The 20,763-nt window shown below is 32.8% G+C and overlaps 1 protein-coding gene and 1 pseudogene across 2 annotated transcripts; both read left to right on the top strand.

Annotated features, from left to right (window-relative positions):
- Positions 1 to 1,150: 1,150 nt before the first annotated feature.
- LOC147384072 (hydroxyproline O-arabinosyltransferase PLENTY pseudogene) lies at positions 1,151 to 4,923 on the top strand (annotated as a pseudogene). Its single transcript, XR_015172899.1, has 3 exons — positions 1,151 to 1,548; positions 4,526 to 4,593; positions 4,689 to 4,923. The product of XR_015172899.1 is annotated as a hydroxyproline O-arabinosyltransferase PLENTY pseudogene (transcript).
- A 1,502-nt stretch (positions 4,924 to 6,425) lies between these two features.
- On the top strand, positions 6,426 to 20,666 carry LOC147384071 (hydroxyproline O-arabinosyltransferase RDN1-like). The gene is made up of 5 exons (XM_086426285.1): positions 6,426 to 6,475; positions 6,597 to 6,666; positions 7,159 to 7,230; positions 7,479 to 7,592; positions 20,471 to 20,666. The coding sequence occupies exons 1-5, from the start codon at positions 6,426 to 6,428 to the stop codon at positions 20,531 to 20,533; spliced, it is 369 nt and encodes a 122-aa protein (XP_086282411.1). The 3' UTR covers positions 20,534 to 20,666.
- The last annotated feature ends 97 nt before the right edge of the window (positions 20,667 to 20,763 follow it).

Below are 20,763 nucleotides of genomic sequence, written 5' to 3'. Positions count from 1 at the left end.
TAGATTTCATGAAAATATTCATATTAAAAAAAAAAAAAAATTAAATATTATTTTTTGAACTTGATCAGAAGTGTTGAAAATGGACATCCAACGTGCACTGAAATTTAAAAATAAAATTCAATGGGGAAAAATAACTATTTTAATTATTTATTTATTTATTAATTTCATATAATTTTGTCTTCTACAACTCCATTGCATCCAATCATATTTTTGAATATCACAAGCTTATCAAATAAGAAAATTTACTTTTTTTCACTCTGGGCGTGAGAGAGAAAAGAGCTCAGGGGCGATGGCCAAGCATAGCGTGCATTTAGCATCACGCATTTAAGTAACAGTGAATAACAAAATAAAACGTATTATACAATTACACAATAAATTAAAAATATGTAAAAGAGAAAGAAACGTCTATGTTTCCTCTCTCTCCCTCAAGCTCTCTCCGACTTAGCTCAGGCTAATTATCCTCTCTCCAATCGACTTATTTGTTCTGATATCTCTATGTTGACCTCTTTGACCGTCCATTTCTTTTCAGTGGTAAGGCATGCACACACACTGTCTCTCTCTCTCTCTGTTTTTATTTTTTGGTACCCATTTGTTTCTTTAGGTTGAATCCATGTTTGTGTTTCCATTATCCTTTAAAGAAACTTGATCAACTTCTGTTATGTAGACTATATTTTACAAAGATGGCATTCTAGGGACATCTACAAGTGACAATTATTTTTACTATTTTTTGGATGTCATCCATTTTATAAGATCCAACTGCTTTTGGCTGTGTTGTAGAAAGCATTGAAAAAATGTATAGCATTCGGGTGGTTATGTAAAAATAGTTGTCAGTTTTAGATGTCCTCCAAACACGTCCCATTTTAGAATTTAGTAGATTTTTTCAATTTTATTTCATCCAAACTGAAACAATTTTCTAGATTCGATTTATCTTCTGGGATTTAATTTCTTCCTGCAGGCCTTTACTAGCTTGAACTGCACAATTTCCACATTATCCTTCCCTCTGATTGTGTTTTAGTTACAGTTTGATTATCAAATATTCATTCTTGTGGGAGTTAATCTTTTCGTATCTTGGAACAATTTTCATCTACAGAAACATTAGGTTACTTGGAACAACTCAGATCATTCATATTTTTTTAAACAGTAAGCTAAGAACCCGTCACCATGATAAAAAAGAAAAGCGAATCAAGGGCATCATCTCTATTTGTGGTTCTTGGGATGCTAGGGTTCTTCTTTGGGACTTATAACTTGATAAAGATAGTGATTCACAATAGAACCACCACCAGTTTGTCGACATCTTCTCAACCTATAATTCAGATTCATCAGAAGAATGTGAAAAGACCTTTCCATGTCGCGGTCACCGCAGTTGATACCTCTTACAGTAAATGGCAATGTCGAATTATGTACTATTGGTATAAGAGAGTGAAGGAGATGCCTGGATCAGATGATATGGGTGGATACACCAGGATTCTGCATTCTGGAAAACCTGATAACCTCATGGATGAGATTCCAACATTTGTGGTTGATCCTCTTCCATATGGTCAAGATATGGTGAGAATTCTTTTATTAATTACATTACTTGGTTTCCAATATATCAGGATCCGTGCACACACATATCTACTCATATATCTACAACGTGTTTTGTCCTGTGGGCTAAAAGTTTTGGATTGAGCTGATTTTTGGCGAGGATGATCTCTATGATGAGGAGATCATCCTCTTCAAAAATCAGACAATTCTAACACTTCTAACCCTATATTTATGAGTTGAAGAATCGTGGACTGTCAATTTTTTGTAAATCACTTTTGACAAGATTAAAAATTTTGGATTGAGCCGATTTTGGATGAGGATGATCTCCTCATCATAGAGATCATCATCGCCAAAAATCAGCTTAATCCAGAACTTTTAGCCACATAGGACAAAACATGTTGTAGATATATGTACATATGGAATCCAACCCATGTATATATATATATAGGATTAGGATCCGTATACACATAAAGCTACAATGTGTTTTGTCTTATATGGGCAAAAATGTTTGGAATGGGCTGATTTTTTGTGAGGATGATCTCTATGGTGAAGAGATCATCTTTGCCAAAAATCAACCTACTATGAAAAATTTTAGACCGTCCAATTTTTGTAAATCACTTTTGATGGGGTTAGAAGTTTTGGAATGAAATAATTTTTTTCAAGGATGATCTCCTCACCACAGAGATCATCCTCACAAAAATCAGCCCATTCTGTACCTTTTTAACCATATAAGACAAAAACGTTGTAGCTTTATGAGTAGCTTTATGTGTCTACGGAACCTGACCCAAATATATATAATATATATATATATATATATTATATATATATATATTATATATATATATATACGGGGGCGTTCAATGGCCAACTTTTTAGCAAACTTTTTGGCAAAACATTTTTCAAAACATGAGTTAGAGGTTTTGGAATGGGCTGATTTTTGGCAAGGATGATCTCTACGGTGAGGAGATCATCATCACCAAAAATCAGCCCATTCCAAAACTTCTAACCCCATCAAAAACAGTTTACAAAAAATAGACGGTCCACGATTTTTCAGCTGGTAAACATGGGTTAGAAGTTTTGGAATGGGCTGATTTTTGGTGAGGATAATCTCCTCACCGTAGAGATCATCCTCACCAAAAATCAGCCCATTCCAAAACCTCTAACCCATGTTTTGAAAAATGTTTTGCCAAAAAGTTTGCTAAAAAGTTTGCCCTTGAACGCTATCCATATATATATATTGTCTTTCTGTAGTTACATTCTTGGTGAAATTATGACAATACATACAAAACTTGTTAAACCCAAGAGGTTAGCGTAGTGGCAAGCCAAGCCTTGATCTCAGGTATGTCAAGTGTGTGAAACCCATGAAGCAATGAATTCCTTGGGATCACCCTACCATCAACTCAACTAGTTGCACGTAGGACTTTTCAACGTGGCAGTGTATATGACTTTGGGCACGTGCGGAATAAGGAATTTGCTCATGTGGGGAAATTTTTGTTGTAGGGGCAACTAAGAGGGTAAAATTTTTGTGGGTGCAATATAATTCACAATAGCTATGACCTTCTTGACTTCTAAGATTCTTGTGAGGGCAAGTGCCCCCACTGCCCTCATTGTAAATCCGCCCTTGACCGTGGGATTAATCTCACCCGAAGGCGGGATACCCACGACAAGGAATATATATATATATAACTTCTTGTGTTTTATATGGCTATCTTCGAATTATTTTTATTTTTTTGGCTATCCCTTTCATTCGGTGTGCATCTCAAGGGTATTTCCCTTTGAAATTTTTTCTTCATGGGAGATTATATAGTTACCCATTCAATTAGCATGTATCCTATAGGTATTATCCTTTTAATTTTTCTTCTTATAACACAAAAATCAGCTTAATTATTAGAATTTTTTTTATAAAAAAAAACATACAAACCTTCTTGAGTTTACATATCTCTATATAAGTTTTGAAAATACTTACCAACAAGGATGAATATATTTATTGTACGATGTTAATTTAAAATTACTTTAATACCATTACATGAAAACTAATTAAATTTAAAAGATTACAACATTTTAGGTGAGATTACCACAACACCGTTATACTAATCGTTAAAAATGGTCAGATTTTGGTTTTCCTGTTTATTTTATTACGCATGTAACGGAATATTTTTAATTTGAATTAATATCTCGGTTCACTCTAGTTAAACCAAATTGGTATAAAAGGGAAACTGCCCTACATTATTTATAATTATAACTTGTTTAAAACTTAAAAGTTATCACACTAGGTGAAAACTGGAAAATTTGACGGGCTAGTGCCCACGAATTTTACAAATCGAATTTCAACGGCCCAAAGCCAGTGAAACTTTTTATGTTCCCTGATTTGATGGCTTAGAGCAATCAAATTTCTCCCATCCTCCATTAATTTGACGGTTTCAACTCGTTGAAAAAAAAAAATTTATACAATGAAAAATTCAATGCTTTGGTCAGTCAAAATTTATGAAATTCAATGGCCTTGGCCCGTCAAATATGGGCGTTTTCACCCCCTTTGCAAAATGAAACAACATACAATAATATATTATTGTTAAAAAGAGATAGTAATCATGCACTATCTCTTGGATCATGTCTATTAATTTTCTGTTATGAAACTGTACAAACACAAAAGCTAAGGCGTTAATTGTATGGAGATTAGGTTACGTTTTTTTCTCTAGGGATCATATCAGACAACTACAGTCAATCTGCAGTCGACTTCCATAGATTTTTGGAACCCTTAGATAGTACTTTCCCCTTAGGTCTCTTCTTCTGTTGTTTTCAACAAGGTCCACTCTATGGGTCTTTCACTATATATATAAGACCTTCTTCTTAGGTTCCTAGGTGGTAACCCTGTTCCCCCAGCCACCCCTTGGGAGAATTCGAACTTATTAAATAAACCAAAAGCTAATGGGGTCGAATTCATGTCTTTCTCTCGTAGGTTCATAATATTTTCTTTCACATTGTACTCAAATGTTGTTTCTAGGGATATATAGTCTTAAATAGACCATGGGCCTTCATACAATGGCTGGAGAAAGCAGCAATTGAGGAAGAGTAAGTTCACTTTATACTTTGAATTACCTATATTTTTTTCTTGTATTAAAAAAAAAACAAAAACCTAAAGTTTTTGTGTTATATGACCATTACAGATATATACTGATGGCAGAACCTGATCACATATTTATAAATCCTCTGCCTAACTTCGCACGTGGAGCACATCCAGCAGCATACACATTTTTCTATATTCAGCCTTTTGCGCATGAGAAATTAATGAGGAAGTTCTATCCTTTTAAGAAAGGCCCTGTGACAAATATTCAACAAATTGGCAGTTCTCCTGTAATCATGAAGAAGGTAGACCGTTTTGTTGCTAATATTGTTTGGTAAATTAGTTGGATCAAATTGACTTGCTAGGCCATTTATATTCTATTTCTCAATTATATATCCCAAGGTTTTTTTTTTTTTTTTTTGGATAAGGAAACTATTATGATTGTGAAAATTAATCCCTACTTATTAATTTTTTAAATTTCTGAAAAAAATTCAAATGCATTGTTTGAAAAATGAAATAGCAAAGATAACCGGCCCAATTGCACAAGACACAAGGATTTATGTGGTTCGGCAATGTGTCTACGTCCAGGGAAGATAACAAGAACAATAACTATTTTCTTATAAGTTTTGCAGACCTAGTGATCTCTATTTATATAATCGAGAGTTACAAAAACATGTAAAACTCCCGAAAATAAAAACCCCTCAAAAATAGAAAACACTTAAAAAAATATTACACGATTGCCCTTTTCGTACCTTCGTGGTGGCACTACCCCCTGCATCCCCATAGTTATGCGTAGCGCAAGAGAATACAAGACATTTACACAACACAAATGCATGATCTTCTTGAGAGCACAGATGCATGATCTTCTTTTTTGATTGGTAAGCTAGGGTTGGGGACCCCTTTCCAATTGCTGAATTTCTCTTCCAATTTTCCGTATCTCCTATGGAGGTAAATTTTAGTTTACCCGACATCCATTGATTCTTTCTGAGCTTGAATGTAGACTTGTTAATCCCTGCAATGCCCAAGCTCAAGAAAGAAGTGTATAGAATGAATTTTTGGGTTGGACCTTTTTGGTAGAATCCATGGCTTTCTAAGAGACTAACAATGAATTGGAGAACCACACGGGAGAATCGATGGATGATCTTCATCTTAGAAATTCTAAGAAAAGATTTGGATCACCCTCAAGAAATCCCTTCAATTTCTCAAACTAGTAACCACAGAGCTACTCATCCTTCTACATTTCAAATTTTCATTCACGTCAAATGTTTATTTATTGATATTATCATTATTGTTGAAATTTTTGGAGGTAACCTGTTGACACGATGAACGAAAAATATAGCAAAAGGCAATAAATATTAAAAAAAAATATTGAACACCAAGATTTACTTGTCTCCTATTTAAAGCCTACGTATACAGGTTGTGATCATATTTCTTCACTATGAAAATCAAATGAGAAAACTATAAGAAAAACCTTTAGTTTTAACCCAAAATGAAGCCCCTGAAATCTTTGTACACCCATGGCCCTACCTTTCTCAAACCCTAGAAGAAGAAAAACCTTCTCATAAAAAATGACCCATATCCCTTATTTATTGGTCAATAAAGAGAACTTATCCCAATTGGATTAAAATTTTATATGATGACTTAGATAAAGGAAAGAAATAAATATCAATTAATATTATCATCAACATCATCTCTATTATCCTTTTAGGGATTTTCTAATGTGCCATAATTTTGTTGCTTGTATGTGAAATTGGATAATCACATTTGGTGTCAACTAAATTACCTATTACAGTCCTTGCTGAAGAAAATTGCACCCACATGGAAGAATGTCTCAATAGAAATGAATAAAGACAAGGAGACTAGAGAAGAATTTGGCTGGGTGCTAGAAATGTGAGAGAACTTTTGGAATGATTTTGTATATATATCTTCTTAGTTAATTTCAACTATAACTTCCAATCCTAAGTGTTCTTATATAATTCTTTTTGCGTTTGCATTGGTATCCTATTACTAGGTATGGGTATGGTATTGCATCCGCGTTGCATGGTGTGAAGCATATTCTTCCTAAAGATTTTATGCTACAGGTTGGGAATGTTATACCTAAATCCGATCCTCTCCACACACACTTACATGTAGGGAAAGATAATTGCAGGTGAAAAATGTAAGCGGATGTGAGGATTCATGATTTCATGTGACCAGATACATATTCAAAACATTTATATGGATGGATAGATTATCCATTTTTGTTATAAAAGAAACAGTATTTCTTGAAAAAGAATATATATATATGATTTTGACTATGCAATAAAATTTACAGTTTTAGATAGGATATGTCAATTAAATATTTAGTTTAACAAGAATGAAGACCATTTCACTCAAATTGCAAAATGCCATACAATTTTATGTTCTCAAAAATCAATAAATTCTTCTGTTTTATAAACATTTTGAAAACGTACTTGTTTACGTAATTTTTAAAATGTTTTATCCATTTGCGTAAAACACTGAAAATTTTAGGTGTGGACATTGCTATATCTCTAGAGGTTGTGCTAACGAGTTCTTGACATGTTTGATTACAGCCTCCATATGATGTCAAGGTTGGGAAAAAGTTCATCATTCACTTCACTAATGAATGTAATTTCAATTCAAAGGTAAAGGGTATTCACCCATCCCCATGCTGAAATCATTATAAAACCATGATATTTCAACTATATGCTCATGCATTGTTTTGCCCTTGCTTCTTGTATTTGCGTTCATCTGTATGTGAATTCTGTGGTGCCACACATGTTCATCTGCATTTCTTTAGATCCATTTCCATTTCTTTGTTTTTGCATCGAATTTGGTCCAATTTCAGGGTGACCTAAAAGTTAAGAAAATTTCGGACTTGTTCCATTTTCAGGGTGAGCTAAAAGTTCTAAAAATTTCGGACTGGCGATTTGACAAGAGAGCGTATCTTCGGCATCCTCCGCCAAGAAATTTCTCCTTGCCACCTCCTGGAGTTCCTGAAAGTGTGGTATGTCTATAGTCAATTAACTTTTTAATCACATATAAAGATTGCATAATTGATCATACTTGGGAGGGGATATCTGTAGATACCTTCGTCATGATCTTCAGAAAGTTTCGGCCTTTATGTTGTAGTGTAGGCCACATTTTCCTTTATTGGATGTGAACTAACAATTGAAGTAGGATCTAAACCAATTGCTGGTTATGTCAAATAGTTAAAATGTAAGAAGTTTGTTAGGATTTTGTTCAGAGGGGAGGGCCTATTTAAGAGAGAGTAGCTCTGGGAATTTCGCGTTTCTACAGAGAATATTATTTATTCATGAACGTCCTGTCAACGAGATGCTTAGTAATGATTTGCTTCATTTTCTTGGATTCTTGGTGAGAGAATTATTGGAAAATTATCCGTCGTTTCTTGGACGCTGATTACTTCTTGTTAGACTCTATATTCTTGTAAACATAGGTATCTAGAAAAACCTTTTAAAAAATCATGGTTTTTGTTTCTGTCTTCGGAGATCGCAAGACATGTAAGCAATCTGCTTTCTAGTTTTCAGTTTGTATCAATTATCTTTAGGTTTGGTCATTCATGGATGAATCTTCATTAGGAGGTCGTTCTCTCATTCTCCAAAATTGGTCCCTAGAGATTAAACCTTCGAGGAATATGTTGTCATCTATTCCATTTTGGATAAGATTACATCAACTCCCCCTCTTCTTCAGGTCCTCTAATTGTTTGAACATGATTTGATCTCCTATCCGTATGGATAACTCCGTTGCAAGTAGATCCATGCTTTCTTATGCTAGGATGTGCATAGAGGTTGAAGCAGATTGTAGCTTCACACAATATATTCATCAAGAGCAAGAAGTTAATGTTAAGAAAAATAGATGCGATTGAAACAAGAAAATGAATTGAAAAACAAACACAAGTTGCAATCACACAAATAAACACAGATTTTATGTGGTTCCCTCAAGATTGAGGTACGTCCACATATCACACCGATTCCATTGTGAAAAGAAAACTCACAGTTATAGATTACACCCTTTCACCAAAAAATGAGAAATATAAATACCCAACGAAACCTAACTAGGGTTTTACATAATAGTAGTGAAATTACGAAAATATCCTTAGGTGAAGGTGTGGCTTGATTTACAATACCTCATGCTTGACTAGCACTATCAGGCTACACAGACCACAACAATCTCCCACTTGAAGACTAATCAAGAATATCTCCAACTAAACATGATGCATCTAAAAAGTAAAGCTTCGATAACAAACTCAATGTGAATCATCCTTGTCTTCTAAGCTTGAAGTCTAATAAAAGCTGAACAAGTCTCCAACTTCTTAAGAGTAACTAATTTGGTGAACATATTTGCAAGATTCACACTTGTGTTAATATTTTCCAAAGTAAACACCCCCTTCTCTAGAAGTAAATGTATAAAGTGATACCTGATGTCAATATACTTCGTCCTCGAATGAAATGTTGAGTTCCTTACTAAGTGAATTTCCCTCTGACTATCATTGTGCAACTTACAATCATCTGGCACCTTACCCAACTCCTTCAAAAGAGATTGAAGCCATACAATTTCCTTACACGCATTTGTAACTGCAACATATTTTGTTTCTGTAGTCGAGAGAATAACTATCTTCTGCAATCTTGAAATCCAACTCACCGTTGCACTACCCAATGTAAAGACATAACCTGTGGTACTTTTTTTGCCATTTGGGTCTCTTGCCATATCAGAATCAACATACCCCTGTAGACTAATCTTTGCTCCATTATAACATAAAGATAGATCTGTGGTACCCCTCAAACTTCTCATAATCTTCTACACAGTCTTCCAATACTCCTTGCTTGGATTATTCATAACTCTATTTACAACACTCATTGCTTGTGCAATGTCTGGTTTAGTAAATTCCACAACATACATAAGGCTACAAATTACTAAAGCATATGGTACCTTTGACGTGTATTCTCGCTCCTCATTTGTAGTCATTTCTTACCTTCTTGAAAGCACAAAATGATTAGCTATAAATGATGATAAAATAAAAACAAAAGAAAACCTTGGCAAGCAAGGGTCGAACCAGAGAGACAATGTTAATCCAAAAATCTTTTTGCTTTAAATCTAATTCAATTTTAACAAGCAATTTAAAAATAATTTTCAAGATGGAACTGTCTATAACATAAACCACTAAAGAAAAAAGGGATTAAAAATACTATGAAGAAGTGTAGATCAGTCGGATCCACCTTCACAAGCTTTATCAATGATTTATAGTTCTCTATTTATCTCGATCTATTAAACAAAGCTAAGGTTTGTGGATCGGAAAGTTAAACAGTTATAATAAAAACAAGATTGAAAGTATATGATAAATTAAGCCAAGATTATAGGACAAGTATTAATTGTTATTTGTGAAGCATGATTCATCTTGAACTTATTAAAAAATGAACCATCAAAACTTTGAGAAACAATCAATATTTAATTCGATAATACGAACTTAACAATTATCACAATAAAACTATGAAGCAGTTATCATGAGAACAATGAAAAATTGATAAAATCTTACTCCAACTTCCTCAATGGATATAACGGAGAGTTTAGCCAATAATCATCGCAAGAACAATAAATAAAATAAACATAAAAAAAAGGAAATAGATATGAGGAAAAAAATTCTTCTTTATTGCTCTTGATTATGAAACTAGCACAGTAACCTTACAATCTTCTAACTAAGAAAGAAAAAATATAAAATATAAAAATCTAACACTAAAAGAATCGAAGAAGAAAAGTTGATCTCAAGAGAGATGAGAGATCTTAGGGGGAGATGAGATGAGAGACCCTTTAGTTTGGTCTCCTATTTATAGAGAGACCAGATTAGAGTTTCTTGTGGGATTTAGGATTTCAAAAATATTCCAAAATTACAATAACTCAAAAACCCTATTTCAATACAAATGGTATTCAGCCGACAAGCTCTTGCATAAACCTCAAGGTTGGACTCACCGACTTGACCATGTCACTGCCATTGACCAAGGCACCGTGGTCCAAATGGGACCAAATGACTTAAATTTTGGTCCTTGGTCTTATTTTGGATCTTGGATTACAATGATAACTTTGGATTTTTCTGATTTACCTTGAAACTTTGCGAGTATTTCTTGTTAAACGTAAATAACAATAATTAGTTTCAAAATATATAATTAAATTGAAAATAAGAATTATTATGGACTAACAATGAACTATATCTAATTAGAGGGTTTAGTGTATAATTTACTGATAAAGTCTATGTAATTATGGTTCTAGAAATCACTTTTTAGGTTTTGATCACACCCTCAAATCTAGATTTTGCTAGTTTTGAGCAAAAGTAATGTAAAATTTTAAAGTATAAACTATTTTCGTAGGTTATATGATTGCATTTAGCGGATGCAACAAATCCTTAAACTCCTGGTAGATGAGTTTGACTCGTGAGGATTTGCAGAGAATATATCCACAAAATTTAAACATTTTAAAAATATTAAAATCAAAATCAAAGTATGTAAGGTAAACATAACGACATTTCATAAATCAGTCAAAAGTCCATACATTTGAGCAAAATTCTAGTTTCCATTCTTCACTTTAAAAATTTTTAAAGATAACTTGAGTGTTCGTGTAATTTTTCTGGTTTTTCTTTTAAAAGTAACATCTCTTCGAGAATAAGATTTCACTTCCTAACTGCTAAGAATGGTCGGTTCTATCTAAGTTCTAATTCAAAACTAAGCATTCTATCAAGGATTGTGAGAGGTATGGATATTCACTTTAATACCTCTAAGGGACTTTATTTGTGATATTCCTGCCTAATCACCATTTTTAAAAAAAAAACTGGTAACCCTTTTCAAGGTACTCAGTCTAATCCTATGGTTATTGTCCAAGTCATACTAAATCCAATTCTGTTTTTCTTCTAACCAACTAACCAAAGGATAAGAAAGTCATAGTTCACTCGATTTGGTTTCTTCTAACACTCAAGTAGAGAAAATGGTCAACACTTGTTCCAGAAGATAGTCAAACTTTTTTAGTAACTCATTCAAAAGTGTCGGGAATTTTCAAAGTAATTTTTTTTATTTTCTTGATGAGGAATAACAAAAAAGAACTCATGATAAAAAATTACATGAACCTGAAATTTGAAATTCATAAATGAAAAGTACATACAAAGATTTTGAAGAAAATATTTTGCAAGTGTTAAATATTTTTTATTTTTTTCTGAAAATATGAAATTAAACTAGCAATGAAATGTAATGCAATTGTGAGCTAACCTAACACGCTCAAACCTAATGACATATTGTAATCAATAAACAGTAGTAAAAAAAGAGAGAAAGATCACACCTAAAACGGATGGACATTAATTTGCAAACTCTTGTTACAATTTATCTGAAAAGAGTGAGAGTTATAACAATGATAATTTTCGAAACAGATTTGCACAAAAGACATCCTACTTAAGAATTGAAAAATAACTTAACTAAGAAATTAAAAATATTATAATCTAAAAAAAAAATAAAATCCTAATCTAAAAAAGATATCCTAATCAAAATCTAAACTCTTGACGGCCCGTGCATTAGGATGTGCCTTCTTTTCCTCAATGTAGGCCATTATCTATCTTTGCTACTCAATCAATAATAGTTGATTAGTCGACAGTCCTAGTAGTTCTGATTGATTGGTTTGATTAAGAGTTGGCTTGGGAAAAAAAAAAGAGATGGAGATTAAGGTTTACGTGAAAGTTTAAAATTATAAGAAAAGAAATCCTAACGATATTACTAAAAACAAATAAAAACACATGGGTTGCCTCTCAAGCAGTGCTAAGTTTAATGTCTTCAGTTGAACCTATCAAAAGGTTCGATTCTTAGGAATTTTCTTAGCATCTAATTTTACAGACACGGTGATCGACTTCCCACCTCAAATAGTAGGAAGACAAATTAGAATCATCATTAGGACATGAAAATGATTTTTTAAAATAATCAACATTCCTCGTTTGTCCTCAGTTCTTATTGTCATTACTTTTTCGAAATAATTTTTAATCATCATATTTTCAAAGAGAATAGAAGTTGTAAGATAGACAAGGTGTTTACAATTTTGTGAAATGATAAGCTGAATGGGATAAGAAGTTAGATCAGCAGTGGTTGAAATTGGTGTGGTTAACAAATTAGAGTTGATTCTTGATTCCTCTTGTACAACAGTCTCCTTTGATGGTTGATTAATTTCCTTAGTCAAATTTATACAATCAACTTGCTTATTGAAAATTTGAGACACAATTTGACTTTCGGGGATTATCTCATTTGAAAATTGATCATTCTTTCTTTTTTCTAAAGGCACAGTAAGCGGATCGAGTTGGATTTTCATCATTGTTTCGGTTGGAATTGTAACCTCAGTGGTTTGTATTTGAATTTCTATTGAGAAAGGGTTATCAGTTATTGATAGACAATCATCGAAATCCTCAAAATAATGGAACTGGTTACTAAGGTTATTTTGAAAAAATAGTGGAATTTTCAGGATTAAAATATCCTCAGTTTTGAATTGATCAATTTGCCCTTCTTCTAAAAGTAATACAAGGTGATTCAACTAAGACTCCATTTTGACTAACGCTTGACAAATGTCTTAGAGTTGTTGTTGTTGGATTTGGATGAACTGTTGTAGTTGATTGAGCTATTGTTGTTGTTGTTGAAATAAGAACTCAGTTATCATGGACGCTAATGATGAAGATTGAGGAGAAGACAAATATGAATGAGTGGATCTTGACTCAGGCTCTGTAGCTCTATAATCGAAAAATTGGTGAAAATCATAGGATTATTGGGAAATTATGATTTGGTTCATCATCGAGGTGTCGTGCATATACAAATCATCATGGTTACCAAAATGACTACTTTGAGTGAACTCATTCTGACAAAACATGGTATCCGAGGGAAACCAATTATTTTCGTGGTATGGTTGGTCGAATGAACTAGGTGTCGACATCCAATAAGAATTTTTAGAATTACGCCTATTGGCCTGCCTAATAGGGCAAGAATTTGGTGATGAAATTTGATTCTTATTTTGTTCGCACCATCCTTATAAGGGTTCTTTTTTTACTAATATGTAGTTGGAAGTGTGCAGTCAACTTACTCAAATTTAATACAAAAACCCACTTACAAGAGTTACGTAGGGGTTTTGAGTTTTACTTCCTATTCTAGACGGGCATTGATCGAGTTAAGTTGACTCGGGCCACTGAGACCAAACTTGGTATATGAACTCAAGGAGCCGAGACAGTTATGTCCCATTGTCATCTTCCCTTAATTCTATGACAATTCGAGCCCTCTTGGATTAATTAAAATTAAATTCTAAAAATAAATTAAAACTTTTAAAAGAAAATCTTACTATAGTTCTATTCTAAACAGAAACTAAAAAAAAAAGTTATTGCTTATTCGTCAAAGAATCAGATTCGGGTGGTGGAATAAAATTTTCCAACCACATTGCTCCTTGTCGAATCCTTTGGCTAAAAATAAAAGAAAAATTAAAATTAAAATTCCAGAAAATTTATGTACTCATTAGAATCCAAAAGTCTAAAAACATATTCTATAAAAATTTAAAGCGCGAATCTCAAGGTTTGACCGCGGTGCCTCAATTGACTTAGGCGTCGTGGAAAATTTCTGATGAAATTAGCTCAAATTTTAGTGTTTTGTTTGTATTGACTTTAGGAATCTAGTGGTATTTTTTTCAAATTTTTCTGAAATAAAAATTTTGATCAAAAGAAAATCGAATCAGATTTTCGGATAAAAGATATTGGATTACACCGGTATCCCTAGTAGCAATGCTAATTTGTTCGAGGTATAGATGATGATAAAATAAGAATAAAAGAAAATCTTGGTAAGCAAAAGGTCGAACCACAAATACAACGTTAATCTAAAAATCTTTCTACTTTAAATCCAATCCAATTTTAACAAGCAATTGAAAAATAATTTTCGAGATGGAATTATCTACCATAAACTACTAAAGAAAAATGGATTAAAAATACTATAAAGAAGTGTAGATCAGTCGGTTCTACCTTCATAAGCTTTATCATCAATTTATAGTTCTATATATATCTCGATCCACTAAACAAAACTAATGTTTATGGATTGGAAAATCAAACAGTTATAATAGAAACAATATTGAAAGTATGCGAGGAATTAAGCCAAGATTATAAGACAAGTATTAATTGTTCTCTGTGAAGCATGTTTTACCTTGAACTTGTCAAAGAATGAATCATCAAAACTTTGAGAAACAATCAATATTTAATCCGATAATACTAACTTAACAATTATCACAATAAAACTATGAAGCAATCATTATAAGAACAACGAAACATTGATAAAATCTTTCTCCGACTTCCTCAATTGATCTAATGAAAAGTTTAGCCAATAATCATCACAAGAACAATAAATAAAATAAATACAAAAGAAAAGGGAATAGATATGAGAGAAAAGAATTCTTTTTTATTGCTCTTGATTCTGAAATTGGCAGAGTCTCCTTACAATCTTTAAACTAAGAAAGAAAAAATTTAAAATTTAAAAATCTAAAATTAACAGAATAGAAGAAGAAAAGTTGATCTCAAAAGAGATGAGAGATCTTTAAGGGAGATGAGATGAGATACCCTTTAACCTGAGCTCCTATTTATAAAGAGATCAGATTTGGATTTCTTGTGGGAATTAGGACTTTAGAAACATTCTAAAATTACAATAACTTAAAAACCTACTTCAATACGAATGGTATTCAGCCACCAAGCTCCTGCACAAACCTTGAGATTGGATTCACTGACTTGACCACGCCGCTGCCATTAATCAAGGCACCACGGTCCAAGTGGGCCCAAATGACTTGAATTTTGTTCCTTGATCTTATTTTGGATCCTAGATTATAGTGGTAACTTCGGATTTTTTTGACTTGTCTTGAAAATTTTGCGAATATTTCTTGTTACACCTAAATAATAGTAATTAGTACTGAAATACATAACTAAATTGAAAATAAGAATTATTATGTACTAACAATGAACTATATCTAATTAGAGGGTTTAGTGTATAATTTACTGATGAAGTCTATGTAATTAGGACTCTAGAAATCACTTTCTAGATCCTGATCACTCATTGGCTTAGCATGATCCATATTGAACCTCTTTAGTACTTTTTCAATGTATTGTACTTGAGATAACCACAATCTTCTATTCTTCCTATCTCTGCTAACTGCATACCAAGGATTTATTTTGATGCATCCAAATTCATCATAGAAAAACTCTTTAGAAAATTGTTTCTTTAGCTTTGTTATTTCAGTCATATTTTATCCTATAATAAGAATATCATTTACATACAAGAGAAGAATGATGTAAGAGTCATCAAACTTCTTGAAAGAAAAATAGTGATCAACATTACATCTTGTATACCTACTACAAGACATAAAGTTATCAAACATGATGTACCACTATCTAGGTGCCTGTTTCAACCCATACAAACTTTTTTTTAGTTTACATACCAATTTTTCATTCTCTGGTGCCAAATATCCCCGTGGTTGCTTCATGTAAATGTCTTCATTCAAATCACCATGAAGAAAAGTTATCTTCAGAACTAGTTATTTTTTATGAAAGTTTTTTACTGCAACAATACTTAAAACGGGTTTGATGGTACACAATTTTACAATAGGGAAGAAAATATTTGTATAATTGACACTTGCCTTTTGTTGAAATTCCTTCACAACTAATCTGCCCTTGTATCTTTTGGTTCCATCATGTTCTTCCTTTAATTTGTAAATCCATTTGTTATGCAAAGCCTCCTTGTCCTTGGGTAGCTCAACCAAATCCCAAGTTTGGTTTGTGGATAATGAGTTCATCTCATCATCCATTGTCTGCTCCCACTTAACTTTGGTCTCAACCTGCCTAGCTTCATTATAACACTCTGGTTCACCATTGTCTGTTAGTAGTAAATAATGGATAGAAGAAATATATCGAGTTTGAGTCTTTCCTTGTGTAACTCTAGTAGATCTTCTAGGTTCAGGTAGAGGAACTTGAGTGATATAATCTTGAGTTTCTTCCTGTGTATTTTCATTCACCAACCTAAACACATCTCTAAATGGTGCATCACCAAACTCAACATGCCCATTATCCCTGGAATTTGTAATAGCTTCTCTTCTTTTCATATTCTTCATATACATTGAATTTTCATTAAATATGATATTCTTACTTCTAATTCCATACTCAATGAAAATACACTTTTTTTCATATTCTTCATCAATGACATATCCAATGAAAATACATTTCTTAGACTTAGGATCTAACTTGCTCCTTTCATTAGAATCGATGTGGACATAAGAGGTACAATCAAAATTTGTAAATGGGATAAATTAACATCTTTTTCTATCAAAGGTTTTTTTGGTAGATCAAACTTCAAAGGAACCAAGGGTCCTTTATTGATCAAGTATGCAGTAGTGTTCATAGTATCTGTCCAAAATGATTTTAGCAACTCAGCATGTATTCTCATACTCTTGGTGCACTCTAAAATGGTTTGATTTTTGCATTCTATGATACCATTCTGTTGAGGCTTATTAGGAATAGTGTTTTGTCTTCTAATCCCAATATGTTCATACTAGTCTTTAAATTCGTCACTGTAATTCTTTCCACCATTGTTTGATCTCCAACACTTGAATCTCAACCCAATGTCATTCTCAACCAAGGCTTTCCACTTTTTGAATACGCCAAATACATTAGACTTCTATTTTAGAAAATAAATCTAGCGTTTTTTTGTGTTGTCATCGATAAAGGTGACAAAATAAAGAAAACCACAAAGAGAAGAAATTTTGGTTCACTCCCATACATCAGTGTGAACTAACTCCAATTTCTCTAATTTTGGAGTCTTTCCAACTTTTGAGAAACTCACATTCTCTTATTTTTCAAATATGTAGTATTCACAAAAGTCTAAATTCGCCTCCTTTAGCCTAGATAATTTACCCTTGGTGTACATTACCTTCATCCTCTTCTTAGCCATATGCCCAAGCCTACGATGTCAAGTATTAGCATTCACACCTGTAGAAATCACTACTATATAACTATAGGTCCCAGATGTAACATAAAGAGTCCCCTTTTTCTTGCCACAAGTTACCATCATAAACTCTTAGATCATCTTCCAGAATTCACCTAAGAACATGGTGAGTATCCAAACTATCCAAGCTATCCTACTAAAATCAGATTCTTCTTCAACTATGGAACATGCTCACATTTTTTAACTATAAAGACATCTCATTCGACAGATTTATATACATATCACCCTTACCAACAATGCTGCAAGGCTTATTGTCCTTGAGATATACTCTACCAAAATCATCTTATACATAGTTCTATAGAATGCCTCTATGGAATAATGCTCTAGAATCTACTATCTATGTGTCCATGTGTAAGGAAACAAATAAGGTCAATGTATCGGAATCACTACCATCAAAAAGGTTAATAGATAATTTACCTTTTTGATTTTTGATTACTTTAGGTTTCTTTGCAGGTTTGCAATCTCTTTTGAAGTGACCCTTTTTGCCTGTGGTGTTTTCGACATGCCCTTTTTCGAAATTGATCGGCCTTTACTCTTTCCTTCGCATTCAAAGCATTTCCTGAAGTATCAGCTGATCTCGAAGATTTCTACGAGCTTCCTAGTTTAAGATGATGCCAACAACATCATCAAACTTTAATTTATCGGAACTAGAAGAACTGCTCACAGTTATTACCAGACTATCCCAACTATTTGGTAATCCACATAAAATTAGTAGAGCCCTGATTTCTATTCAAAGATAATCTCAATGGATTCCAACTATGTTGTGATTGTATTGAATTCGTTTAGATGCTCAACTACACTATCACCGTCAACCATCTTTATGTTGAATAACCTTTTCATCAAGAAAACTTTGTTTGAGGTAAACAATTTCTCGTACATCCTTGACAAAATGGCCATAAAATCTACTGTAGTCTTCTCCTTAGAGATATTGAAAGCCACAGACAAAGTGAAGATAATCAAATGGTACCCAGGGATTTTCTATCGAGATCTCTCAATCTTCATTTGTCATGTTCGTTGATTTCTTAGTATTTCCTCCTAGAAGACGATAAAAGCCTTTCTGATAAAGAACATCATCAATTTGCATCTCCCACAGTCCAAAGTTTGAACCATTGAACTTCTCGATTCTTATCTTCTCTTTGGCTATTGTTCCCACTCGAACTAAAACTTGGTTTTAATACCAATTGTTAAGAAAAATAAGTGCAATCGAAACAAGAAACGAATCAAAAAACAAACACAAGATACAATCACACAAAGAAACACACAGATTTTACGTGGTTCCTTCAAGATCGAGGTAAGTCCACAGATCACACGATTCCACTATGAAGAGAAAACTCGCAATTTCAGATTATACCCTTTCACCAAAAAATGAGAAATATAAGTACCTCAAGAAACCTAACTAAGGTATTACATAATATTACTGAAATTACAAAAATACCCTTGGCGTGGCTTGATTTACAGTACTTCCTTGTTTACCAGTACTATCAAGCTCCAAAAACCACGATGGTTAGTTCTTCCTATAGTAAGAAAATCCATCACAAATGAGCTCACCAATGAGTACAAAATCTAGAAAAGAATCAAGAAGTTGAAATGTTTAGTCGATTTAGTCATGATACAACTCATGAGATCATAGTTATTGTGCTCAGTTATAGATTAAATTTTAATTGGTTTAGAGGTGTCTCGAGTTAGGAATATTATCTTTGCCATTGTCAAGATCACTTTGATGTCCTTTATGAAAGTTGCTAGTTTATTTTTCTTTTAATCCCTTTGATCATTCTCAAGCACTTCTTGCAGCAAATTGTTGTTCCCCTGTTGAACTCAATTGGTTAATTTAACTTCTCTTAATTTCATCCTTGGTTCTAATTTCATCTCATGGGATCCAAGATGGTAATAATTCGTTACTTGATATGATTCTGACACAGATAATCACTCCATGGTATCCATGATAGTCGATCTCATTTAGCTCTATTTTCTTCTTTGCGGGATTGGTTTTGGTTTTTCTTTATTATTTTGTGTACTTGGTGTGATTATCTCTCCTTTTTCCTTTTTTCAATGTTCATGGCATAGTGAATCAATTACTTACATTTGAGAAAAATATAATTTTGCAGAGACCCTTTAACTTATATACGTTTTCACCAATGTGTTATTCAAAGAATAATGCCACTAATAGCGAGATAGTTTTCAATTGCTTCAAATCCGAGGATCATAACAATGGTGTCAATTTTTTTATTTTTATTTTTACATTATTCAATATTGCATTTTAATTGTTTTTCTTAACCTAATGTGTAAGTTGTATGTTTGTTCACTTTAATTTAGTTTGGTCATTGGATTAAATAAGTATATGCAAAATTTTAACTAAAACACTTCTATTTTATCTTGCTTTAGTTTTAAGCAGATTTTAAGTCAATGTTGGGTACCTAGAATGGACAGCCCTTCTATCCATATATGGAGAGGGTAACGTTTTAAGCAGATTTTATCTTGCTTTAGTTCACCAATCTGATGTAACTCTCTAACCAATCACATTCTTTTGGATGCTAGAAAAACAGTAATTATTTGGAAAATGTAAATTTACTCTATGGATCAAAGGGGTCCCAACATGTAGAGTGTGTGAGAGAGAGAGAGAAAGAGAGAGAGACTACTTGAATATAATTATCACTGTGAACTGAAAACATATCAATTATGTTTATCGTTCCTATGTTTCAATGATTGTTATATTTGTTCCATTTCTAATAACTGCAACTTATGTTTATATTCAGTACTACAAACCAAAAAGCAATTCCACCTTTGTCTTTATATTTTTCTGTCTATATTTAATATTTTCTTAACAAGTCATATACATTTTCAGGTCACATTGATAAAGATGATAAATGAAGCTACTGCCAACCTACCTGGATGGGAAACGGTATAAATGGGTTGAGATGGAAGAAGAGGATTTGTCGATGATCCTAAATTTTGAGATACTAATAACATCAATGCAGTTCCTAGAGAGATCAATATGTACAACCTCTAGGCTAAAAAGTTTTAGAGTGTTAAAAGTGTTAAACAATCCCAAGAAAAAAGAGGAAGCTACTGTTTTATTGATTCTGCATAATCCAATTGAATATGAAAAAGAAAATATAACCTAAATACAAAGAGACT

The sequence above is a fragment of the Akebia trifoliata genome, chromosome 15 (assembly GCF_017979445.1).
Source record: "Akebia trifoliata isolate Shusen 1 chromosome 15, ASM1797944v1, whole genome shotgun sequence".
NCBI lineage: Eukaryota > Viridiplantae > Streptophyta > Magnoliopsida > Ranunculales > Lardizabalaceae > Akebia > Akebia trifoliata.
Note: the sequence above shows the minus strand (reverse complement) of the source record. Positions and strands in the feature narration are given on the sequence as shown.